The sequence below is a fragment of the Chamaea fasciata genome, unplaced genomic scaffold (genome assembly GCF_029207755.1).
Source record: "Chamaea fasciata isolate MVZ Bird 193981 ecotype frontalis unplaced genomic scaffold, bChaFas1.0.hap1 SCAF_6, whole genome shotgun sequence".
Taxonomy (NCBI): Eukaryota; Metazoa; Chordata; class Aves; order Passeriformes; family Sylviidae; genus Chamaea; species Chamaea fasciata.
In genome coordinates, this window is record NW_027094091.1 from 67,028,430 (window position 1) to 67,040,309 (window position 11,880).

The 11,880-nt window shown below is 50.9% G+C and overlaps 1 protein-coding gene across 1 annotated transcript in view; it reads right to left on the minus strand.

Moving 5' to 3' along the window:
- The window catches only part of FAT4 (FAT atypical cadherin 4), a 122,152-nt gene extending 112,120 nt beyond the window's left edge, over window positions 1–10,032 (minus strand). The window contains exon 1 of the mRNA XM_066185090.1: window positions 4,732–10,032. Coding sequence (XP_066041187.1) covers window positions 4,732–10,032 — 5,301 coding nt within the window. The remainder of the gene's footprint in view (window positions 1–4,731) is intronic.
- Window positions 10,033–11,880: the final 1,848 nt, after the last annotated feature.

Below are 11,880 nucleotides of genomic sequence, written 5' to 3' on the forward strand. Positions count from 1 at the left end.
CACACAAATTGGTTTTGAATAGTTTTCCACATAAGGAACATTCATCTCCCACTCTAGTTCAAGGACAGCTCAGAGATCCTTTTTCAGATCATGCAAATGACAGAAGTAACTTAAATAATTGCACGTTTCTTAGAATCAGCAATATCAGCTTTCGGAAGAAAAAAAAGTGTCTTTGGGGCTAGGACAAGGCAGCAGATTTTCATTATTTACTCCAACGTTTCACAAGCAGTTTCCTTTGTCAGGCAACAATTGATGGGCCATGTATCATTAAAGAACGAGCTGATTTATAAATAGCATGAATACAAGGAGAACCCCATTGTTCTTATTTGCACTGGTAAATACGAGACACACCAGATAAGACTTCTCTGAAGTAGGTTTCAAATTCCCCTACTAAATTTAAAGCCTTCCATTAGCCAGCTTGGCTGGATAAATAGCACCTTCAATGTCTGGCCCCATCAGGCCACCCCTTTTCCTCGCTCAATGGGATGATGAGTGACACCTCACCCCTGAAGCAGCGCCCAGCCCAAGGGATGCAGGAGTGACACAGAGAACACATGCTGGGCTGAGGCAAAAAGCTCCACATCAGCTATTTACACCATGCAGTCCTGGGTTTGTGGCCACAGCTGCAGTCCTACCGACTCAAGACAAATGTCCTGTGATTGTCTTTCCAGGAGGCCAGGGCCATTCATTCCACCTTTCTTTATTAATTTCCAGATCTTTACTAAGCATTGTCTGAAATCCCCACATCTTTCCTGAATAAGGAACAAACATTTCCCTGGCTTCAAAGTCCAGATTCCCAACAGTGTCAATCATGATGTACTCACAAGATGAAGCTACAAATGCACAAGGGCAGAAGAAAACCCAGTGTCTCATTTCTCCCTGTCTGCAGATGAAGACAATCCCTCTTTTGAGAGGATGTTAACATTCCCAGGTAAAAAAGCACTAACAGGACCTCTGATCTTCCACTGATCTCAGTATTTTATACGGAATACTCTCAAAGTATTTCCATTTTTAAATCAATAAACCTTTCATTTGAAGTTTATACACTTTCCTCATTTACACCCTTCTCCTCCCTTCCTTGGGAACTATGAACCCATTTAATGCCTACGAAGGATGTTGAACTGAATGGGAAGTTCACCTCCCAAACTGTTACCCCCTCTCAATTGACATAGATGGTATATACATCACTATAAATTATATATATAGGGACTACTCGTTCCCAGCAAGCCCACAGCTCCCTTCAAGGAAGCCACCCACTGAAGGGTTAAACACGCAAACTGGAGATCCTGTCTAATTCCTCTTAATCCCTGGTAACACAGCACAGAAGATGAGGCATTGTCCCTGGGTTTCTATTATTGCTGCCAGGCACAAGCCAGGGTACAACACACGGCCACCCGAAACATCCCACAGCACGCAGTCGTCGCTTGGGGAGGCAGGGCTGAGGGGACTCATGCGCTGTGCAAGCGATGCCAGCAGGCATTAGTCATTTTATATGAAATATAAAATCATGGTGGTGAAACCCTCAGCCCTGCCCAAAAGGTTAAAAGAGAATTTATGTTGGAAAGCCAAGAGAAAGGAGTTTAGCAATTGCTCAGGGCTTTTTTTTCTTAGCAGAAACATTTAAAAAGGTATAGAATGGCAAACTGAAGGGACCCCTTGAGGACACCTACATTATTCCTTTTTACATGAGATTAACAGTGATGATTGTATTAACCCAATGATTAATACAACAGTGGGAAAAGCTAAGACTTGATCACAAAAGACATTCACACAATTTCAAATCATCTACAGTTCGTCAGTGTAGACTACGAATAGGATAAAAATCCAAAATAAAATTACAAAACAAGCTTTCAAACTCAACAACTACCATCCAAAATTACACCATCTAGTTGTCAAATACACTGAAACAAGCACCTGCATTTTCTTTACAAATCTCAAGTATTTGGTATTTGAAGAAAGCTTTACCTCATTACCTGCACTTTCCTGATACACACCCCACCACCACTTTTCTATCCATATGGCAACAACAAAAGCAGAAACATACACAAGGTAAAAGTTACTGCTAAAAAAAAAATAAGCCACAAATTGTAAACAAGCCTCTCTGTTTTCCTAAACTCTTGTTACTCTACTGAAAATAACAGAACCCATCAGTTTCAAGGCATGTCGGCTGCTTAGGGTTCAGCAAGGACTCCCCACAGACCTGCCACTGCAAAGTCCTGCCCTTGGACACTCTGTCCACAAAGCATCTACATACAGCCCTGGGAGCTGTGCAGTCAGTGGGTCTTTAGTCTGATCTCATAGAGCAAACCCCAGGGATGGATAAGAAATATTGAAAAGATACTTTCTTCTTCAGTTAGGGCACTAGGTGGATCTTTTCCATACATTTGACACTATTTAAAAAGACAAATAAAATTAATTAGTGACGGAATTCAGGGGAGAAAAAAAATAAATCACACCACTTCCCAAGGACAAGAAACAATTCACTTATAGAGCAAGCAGTTTCATGCAAGCCTGCTCCTCTTTTATACTGCCTGCTGGCAAGACAAAGGCGGGCCACTGTTTCAAAACCGTAAATATCTCTATTTCACACCAGGTATTAGAAAAAAGATCTATTAACTTCCTCACTCCCGCTGCTGCTCTCCTGGCCAATCTCAGACAGCACGCCTAGCACTGGGCAGCTCCCCGTGCTCACTGGTTCGCTCACATGCCACCGTGCAAATAAGATGATCTCTGGCATCAGGGCAGAGAGCATAGCAGCCAATGAAGAACAATCATGTAGACATTGTTAAGAATATCCTATTACCGTTTTTCCCTCTTCTTTAACCAGAACACAAAACACTCTCCATTAAAGAAGGAAGAAAAAATACACAATATTCATGTTTTTCCCCACCAAAAAAAAAAAATCATCCAAGCCAACAAACAGAAAAGAAATATATAAATGTGTGGAAAAAAAGCTGTGCTGCTAATTCATCACCCACTGACAGTCAGCTTGCACACAGAATGTCACTGTAGTAGTTTTTGTGTTGGACAGCAAAAGCCTTCCAGAGAAATCCCATCAGTTAAGAGGAAGACTGCATATGGTTATGTTTTTGAAAGTTGAAAGCTGATTATAATTTATAATACATTTTTAAAGAAGCACAGTAAGCTAATTACATTTGGGAGAAGACACATTTTAGAGGCTGTAAAGATACAACCAGTAATAGGAAAGTCTAACTCCCAGTTATGACTCTCAACATTCTTTACAGAAAAAAAATTTTTCTTGTGATTTCAAAAGTGGTTTGCATTCAACAATGCAAAAATTGTTTGAAGTTTCAATGGTTGTTCTCTTCCCTGCTCAGCAAATACTCATGTTAAATGCTTTACAACATATAAGAACATTGCAGCCATAGGGTTGAGTCTCCTATGGGTCCTTCCCCAGCCGAGAAACTCTTTGCTCAGACTCAAGAGTTGAAGGGTCACGATCCAAATGCCCAATGACAAAGGCCCGACCCTCAAAACAACTGTCTGTCAAGACAAAAGATGATGTTTTTAGTAAGGAGGAAATTATAAATGTGTAAAAACTTGCAAATTTGACAAATTGCTACAAAGACCTGCACAACAGGAGTATTCTCATAAAAACAGCACGAATTATTTACACCAGCAGCACTGCTAAACCAGGTCATTTTCCAATACACTACTGCTGGTCAAAACATGACCATCAGCAGCACATGGCACACACACCAGGACAGGATCACATCTCTGAGATGGAACAGTGCTCAAATTCCCTGACAATCACTTCAGGGAGGATCTGTCACTGCCAGTACAGGAGAGCAAGGTTACACACCTACACAGATCACACTTAACCTGCAGAAGAAATAACAAAAGCAGCCATGATTAGAAAAAATCCACAGCTGTCAAGAAAGAATTGGAAATACCACTTTTGCTAAAATCAAACAAAAAAAAAACCCCAAACCTGCAAACCACCACAGTATCAAAACTAAGACTTAATTCCCAGGAGGAAGTATGGCTGGGGGATCTGTAGGGCCATGCAGCACTGTGTATGTTGAGCCAGAGAGGGAAATGATTGATCCACTACACACTACCACCATCCTCTGCTGGCTAACCCACTCAGCAGTGCCAGCCCCAAATTTCCAGGAATGGCAAGTCAAAGGCTTGCGGTGAAGTGCAAGAAGGCAGCTCCAGGAGATGCTGCAACCTAAAGCAAACACAAAACTCCTTTTCACACCTGGCTTCTCAGCATTACCACGGAAGACAGTAGGAATGGTGTGAACGATCAGCTGTGTGACTGAAGACAGAGCAAATAAAACACTTGTTACTTCACAGATGACATTCCAAACCTGGTTTCCATCCTTTGCTTTTCAAGCTTGTCAGGCAGAAAACCTTTAAAAACCCTTCAGTCAAGGCAAACGGCTTTGTGATAAGGGAAGTTTCCAACTAAAATGACACTTTTACCACCTGTCACATGCAAGAACAGAAACAAAACCATTTTCATACTCATCAGTGACTTAGGTTAAAAAGTAACCTAAATTGGAGGTGTGTGAGACCTGCCATCCCAGGGACTTAGCCAGGCAGGGATGGCAAGAACTTCATGACTGGAGACACTACATGAGCTGGTCAGAGCCAACTCTCACGTCCAACACTGAGACCACAACTCCAGTAAAAAACCAATCGTAATCCTGGAATTACACGGGAGTAAAAAGAGAAAGAAATAAGTACTGAATAAACCTTTACCTCTGCTCGCTGGGTGCGGGGCAGGACAGACGACTTTTCAATGGCATAAACATCCACCAGGTAGAGTCGTGCTCCTTGCTCCCTGTCCAGAATGGCAGCAGTCTGGATGACCCCAGTGTGGCGTCCAATGGTGAAGAGGCGCCCAAGGCTCCTGTCATCGCACCGGACGGACACAATGTAATATTCCACCTGGGCCTCGGAGCCCCGTGGGCTGGCTGCTTCCAGGGATATCACATTTGTCCCGATGGGCTCGCCCTCCTTCAGGATAGTGATGTATTTCGGCTGAGTGAAGACAGGCCCGTCAACCCCCTGCAGGATTATAGTCATCTCAGTGGTGGATTTTCTCCTTTCGGGGCCCAGGTCGGTGGCAGAAACTATGAGATTGTAGACGAGCTGAGATGGCACCAGTGCTGAGGCTACTCTTAAATCTCCGCTGTAGCGATCCACAATGAAGGTTTCAGTATCTCCATTGACTATCTCATACTCCACCTCCCCATTGGCACCCTCATCAGGATCCGCAGCAATAATTGTGGTTAGGATTGAACCGATCACCACCGAGGGGTCGGCTGCGAGGGCGTTTTGGGATACAAACACAGGGACATTGTCATTTTGATCAGTCACCAGAATGGTCACATTCTTGAGAGCAAATCGCCTGGACTCCACAGGAACAGCCTGATCCGTGGCTTTGACTGTTAACTCAAAGAGATTGGCAAACTCCCGATCGATTTCAGCATTGGTAAATATTGTCCCTCTCACCTCATCTATGCGGAAGTGATTCCCCCTTGGCATCTGCTGGATGATAGCATAATTTAGCTGCCCATTAATATCTGCGTCTGGATCGTGAGCAGTCACGGAAATGACAGAGCTACCCACAGGAACGTTCTCAACAATTGATTTAAAGATGTCTCCCGGAGGAAAATGAGGGGGGTTATCATTGAAATCCCTAACATGTATGACCACTGACATTGTAGAGGACCGTGGAGGCCTTCCTTGGTCTTTTGCTGTTATATTTAGCTTATACAGAGATTGTGTCTCAAAGTCCAGTTTCTTGGCAAGGAAAATACTCCCAGTGTTGGGACTGATGCTAAAGGTCCCGTGATTGTTTGTCCCCGTGATGCTATAGTGGAGGTCAGCGTTGTCACCTGAATCAGAATCAGTGGCAGTGACAGATGACACAAGTTCACCAACCCTCATATTTTCCAAGACATCCACTAGCAAGGTTGATTTAGGGAAGGAAGGGCTGTTGTCATTTTCATCCAAGACATCAATGCTCAACATGCAAGTGGAACTTAGGGAAACGGCTCCAGAGTCTACTGCTTGGATGACAAGGGAATACGATGCAGTAGTCTCATGATCTAGTCTCCCTACTAAGGTCACTTGGCCTGTGCTGCTGTCTATTGCAAACTGTCCTTCTTCATTTCCCTTGATTACAGAGTAGTGAATCAACCCATTAACCCCTTCATCAACATCTGAGGCAGAAACTCTCAGCACCTGTGTCAGATTTGCTGCCAATTCTGATATAGTTGCTTGGTAAAGATCTTTCAAAAATTTGGGGGCGTTATCATTGATGTCTTTCATATAGATCTGTACCGTTGCCTGATCCTTCAGAGGCTTTGGCAACCCCTGATCTGTTGCTATTACTGTGAGACTAAATACTGCAGCCCCCCTCTGTCTCATAAGAGCTTCTCTGTCAAACTGATGAGTGCTTCTGATTTCCCCCGTCACTGTGTTCAGCTCAAAGTCTGGCTGCATATGCTCAAATGAATACCTGACCTCACCATTCAGCCCAAAGTCTTTATCTACAGCATTTATTTTGCCCACATACGACCCACCTCTCTGTTCCTCCTCAAAATAAAACACATAGTTGGTACTGTTAAACAGGGGTCTGTTATCATTTACATCTTCCAGAATCACAGTAACATTCACAGTAGCATTGAGTGGCTCTACTGCTCTATCAGAGGCAACAACCAGTAAAACATATCTTTCCTGAAGTTCACGGTCCAGTTCACTTTTTATATACAGCTGACCATCTGGGAATATGCCAAAGGCATCCCCAGCATTTCCTTCAATTATACTGTAAGCTATTTCACCGTTCACTCCCGAGTCTTTGTCAGAAGCCTGTACCTTAAAGAATCTGGAATTCACAGGCTCTGACTCCAAAATAGTAATTTCATATGAAAGCTGGTCAAACACAGGCGGGTTATCATTTACATCATGCACAGAGACAGTCAGGATAAAGTTGGAGGACAGCTGAGGCACCCCCATATCCGAGGCCAGGATTTCAACCTGGTACGACCCAGCATTTATGTCAAGCGGCCCCATTAAGCTTATAGCACCAGTTTGTTCATTGATTGAAAACAAGCCCTTTGGGTTTTGCTTAAGGCTGTAAAGGACCATGCCATTAACACCTTCATCAGGATCAAGCGCTTTGGCCTGGAATATGGTATGCCCAGCTTTCCAGTTCTCAACAACATTTACACTTTCCACCACGTGAACAAAGTGTGGGGAGTTGTCATTCAAATCTTTGACAGTTATATTGACCACAGCATCGCCAGTTATCGCCCCACCTCTAGCAACCACCTTCAGTTGGTAAAATGCTTGCTCCTCCCTGTCAATAATACTAGCTGTGGTGATCTGCCCCGTCACCCTGTTGATGGCAAAAATGCCCCTCTGGTCACCTGTCGTAATGAGGTAACTGATGTTGGTGTTGAGGTCCATGGTGGAAGCAAAAACAGTCCCTACGTGGTAACCCAGGGCAACGTTTTCAAAGACAACAAAACTGTACGTGCCCTGGCTGAAAACAGGGGGATTGTCCTGTGTGTCCAAGACAGTGATGGTGACAATGGCTTGGTTCTGCGACTGAAGATGGCCACCGTCAGTGGCCACAATCTGCAACTGGTAAGCAGTTTTCTCCTCCCTGTCGAGAGCTATTTTTGTTGTGATGACCCCCGTCTGCCCATGGACCTGAAAGCTGGAGGTATCTCCAGCTGAGATGCTGTACTTGACTGTCCCATTGGGTCCCAGATCAGGGTCCGTAGCAGACACGGTGGTCACATAGGTTCCTGCTGGCTCGTTCTCCTGGATATGGGCAAAATACTGAACAGGGTAAAACACGGGGCTATTGTCATTCACATCCAGGATGGTCACGTTAACTCGGGCCATCGAAGACAGGGGAGGAGAGCCCAAATCAGTGGCCAAGACCTGCAAGGAAAAGTGAGACTGCTCCTCCCGGTCCAGCTGCGAGATGGTGCTAAGCTTGCCTGAAACTGGGTCCAAGCGAAACATCTGGCGAGGGGTCACAGAGGAGGGGCCAACTGCTGCCAGCGCCGGCTCAGCTTCCTGCAGGGAGAAGCGGACAGTCCCATTGTCCCCCAGGTCCCCATCAGTGGCACTCAGGACAAGCAGCTCAGTTCCTGATGGGGAGTTTTCAGCCAGGGACACCTGGTAACCCTCAGGCTGACTGAAGCGTGGCTTGTTGTCATTGACATCCAGGATGGTCACCACCAGCTGTGCGTAGGAGAATTTGGGCTGCACCCCCTGGTCACGGGCACTGATGTTGAGCACCACCTGAGAAGCAGTCTCCCGGTCCAGCCTGCTGGAGCTGGATGTGCCTGCAGCATGGCCGGCCGTGCCACCCTCGGGGACAGCCGTGGTGACCAGCCCACTGTGCTCGCTGATGCGGAACCAGCCCAGCTCGTTGCCTGAGACAATGCTGTACTTGAGGTTGGCGTTGAGGCCCGAGTCACGGTCCGTGGCACTGAGACCCCGCACATAACTGCCCAGCGGCACATCCTCGCTGATGTTCACCCTGTACACAGACTGCCCGAAGACAGGCGGGTGGTCGTTGATGTCGTTCACAAAGATCACCAGGCTGGCGACCGAGGAGCGGCTCACAGGAGCTGCCACCGCTCCATCAGGGGAAAAGACGGAAGTGGGGGAGCCTGGAGGCGGCGGTGGGGCCCCATAGTTATCCGCCACTGCCACGGTAAGGTTATATGCCGGGATGCGCTCCCGGTCCAGCGCGGCCGCCACCTTGATAAGGCTGAGGTTGGGTACCTTACTGCTGTGCACCTCAAAGTGCCGCTGCTCGTTTCCCGCCAGGATGGACACGGAGATGTTCCCATTGGCCGCGGGAGAGTCGGCATCGCTCACCGTCAGCAGGGCCACCACTGTGCCGGGGGCCGCATTCTCATCCACGGAGGCAAAGCGGGAGGTGGCAGGGAAGTAGCGGAACTTCACCCGGGGCTCGTTGTCGTTGACATCGAGCAGGCGGATGATGGCCTCGGCCCGGCCGCTCAGGGCAGGCACACCGCGGTCCATGGCCTGGACCGTCAATGAGTACTGCTGCCGCATCTCATAGTCCAAGCGCTCACGGATGCGGATCACCCCGCTCTCAGGGTCCACCTCGAAGGGGAGGCTGCCAGCCCCGTCCCCAGCACCGCTGCCGCCACCATCGCCTCCTTCCAGGCGGTAGCGGATGTCGGCGTTGGTGCCCTCATCAGCATCAGCTGCAGTGACCTGGAGAACGCTGGCCCCCACGGGCGCATCCTCAGGCACTCGTGCCTGGTAAAGTGTCTGGCTGAAGATGGGTGGGTTATCATTGATATCCTGGACGGTGACATTGACCTGAAGGTAACCTCGCCGACGGGGCTCACCCTTGTCCTCCACCTGGACCAACAGCTGGTATGTGGAGGTGGCCTCCCGGTCCAGCCCTCCACGGGAAACCAGGTGCAAGAAAGCTCCCTCACCACTGGGGTTGAGGGTGATGTTGAGGCGGAAGCGACCCTCCTCGTTGCCGGCCACAATCCGATAGGAGCCGTGGTCTACGCCATTGGTGCCACTGTCGGCGTCAGTGGCAGTGTCCAGGATCAGCTGGCGCCCACTGCCCGTGTCCTCCTTGAAAGTCACCACGATGGAGGGGTCGGGGAAGACGGGCGCATTGTCGTTGAGGTCAAGTACCAGGACGCGCACCTCAGTAGGGTAGGTGGGCTGGCTGGAGAGCACCACCAGGTCCACCACGTCGCTGGCCAGGCTCTCGCGGTCGATGGTGGCGCGGGTGTGCAGGGCGCCCGAGGTGGCGTTGATGGCGAAGAGCTCGTGGTGCTCGCTCAGGCGGTAGGTGAAGCCGGGCCGGGTGGCGATGGTGCCCACCCAAGTGCCGGGCGGCTGCTCCTCCAGCACCCGGAACACCTGGCGCGGCTCCGCGGCGGCGGCGGCGCTCCCCAGCGGCGGCAGCAGCGGCAGCAGCAGCGACAGCAGCAGCGGCGGCGGCGGCCCGCGGGCGGCGGGGGGGCGGCCCATGGCGACCCGGGGGCGCAGCGCCCCGAGGGGGCGGCCCGGCGCCGCCGCTCGCCCCGCTCCCGCTGCCCTGCCCGCCGCCTCTCTCGGCACCCGCGGACGCTGCGCTCCGGACGCGGACGGGAGCGGACCCGGCGGCGCGCCGCGCTCACGGGACGCTCCGGCTCTGCCTCTGCCGCCGCCGCCGCTCCTCCCGCCGCCGCTCCGGGGCTGGGGGGCGGCCGGGGGCGCCGCGCCGCATCGCCGCTCAGCAGCCGCCGCCGCTACCGCCGGGGCCCCCGCGGGCCGCCGCTCCCGCGCCGTGCCCGCCGCCCCGCCGGCATGCCCGTGCGCACGGCGGCCGAGCCGGTCCGTGATCCGCGGCCGCCCGGACCCAACTTTGCCCGGCGCTCATGGATCCCGGCCCTCTTGACGCCCGGGCCGGCTCCCCCCACGGCCGCCCATTGGCCGCCGAGCCGCGCCGCCCCGCCCCGGCCCGCCCCCCGCACCTGAGGGGCCGCCCCGGCGGGACCGGGACGGGCGGGCGGCGAGCGGGAGCCCCCGGCCGCGCCGGGAGCGGGCCGCGGGTCCCCCGGGACGCTCCCGCCTGGGGCAGCGAGCGAGCCGGGTGCCTGGCGGGCTGCACCGGGCGGGTCGGGCTGCCCGCGCACCGGGGACCCGACTGCGGCGGGCGCCGCTTACTTTGGCGGCAGTTCTGGATAACTTGCGGGACCCGTTATCCCGGGAAGATGCGGCGCCGGGCGCGCCTCCCGCGGGCCGGCAGCGCCCTCTGCCGTCACCGCCCGGCGCGGCTCTCGGCACCGGGCAGCATCGCCGGGCTGCCTGAGCATCGCGCGGGAGCCGCGTCCTCGGTCCGGCGAGCCCGACCGAAATCCCCCTCCGTCCTCCATCCCAAAAAAAACAGAAGGAGCTCCTTTTCCCTGCGGTGGCATAGGCAGCAAAAGTTGTAATTTTGTATGAGTTCGTCTTTAAATACAACCGGGGTCGTAAATCTATAATCACAGCCAATCTATAGATAGCAATTAAAGTGACAAGGTAAATCTAGCAATTAAAGTGTCAAGGTAAATCCAGCATAGCTGCGTAACTCAAATTACAGAGTTTATTTATCCCTGTGAGGGAGTCAATGAACCCGGTAGTGTATTTTCCAGCAGGGAAAAGTCGGAAAAGTGAGAAAAGAAGTGAAAAAAAAAAAAAAAAAAAAAAAAAAAAAAAAAAAAAAAAAAAAAAAAGTAGAAGAGTGTAGAACGGTGAGATGTCAAAGGCAGTTTGTTCCCCGCCGCTACCCTGGAAATGATTAAAGAAATGGAGATCAAATAAACATTAGCAGCAATCTTAACTGGGAGCAGTAAGGAAGAGGTGGTTCCTGTTCCGTATTGCCATCTAACACAAAGGGATTCCCCGGGCCAGTAATTCCTGCAATCCCTGTTTCCTCTAGGGATGGAACCTCACACCCGCGGCCAGCCCCGACCCCGCGGGCACAGCAGAGAGCTGTGAGGGACGCTGAGGTTGGGAGCCTGGTGCCCAGCACCTCTCCCTGCATGACAGTGCTGTGGTCGCAGGTAATCTCTCCTCTGGCACACCGCTGCCCTCAGCCCGCATTTAGTTTTTTCATTTTCCAACGTCTGCTACCGACCTGCAGAAGGGCTGTTGTGTCTCGAAGCGCTCTGCTTTTCCTAGCTGCACTAGTTTGATAGGAGATAAGTCATCCACCAACTATTGTTGGTGTAAACACCTCCTCCTCTCTTGCGAGGAGCTGGTCGATGAATCAATGGGACAACTGAGGACGGATCGCCCGCGCTGTCGCCCGCCGGGATCCGCAGCGCTGCCGCGCTCTGCAGCAGTTCTTTGATA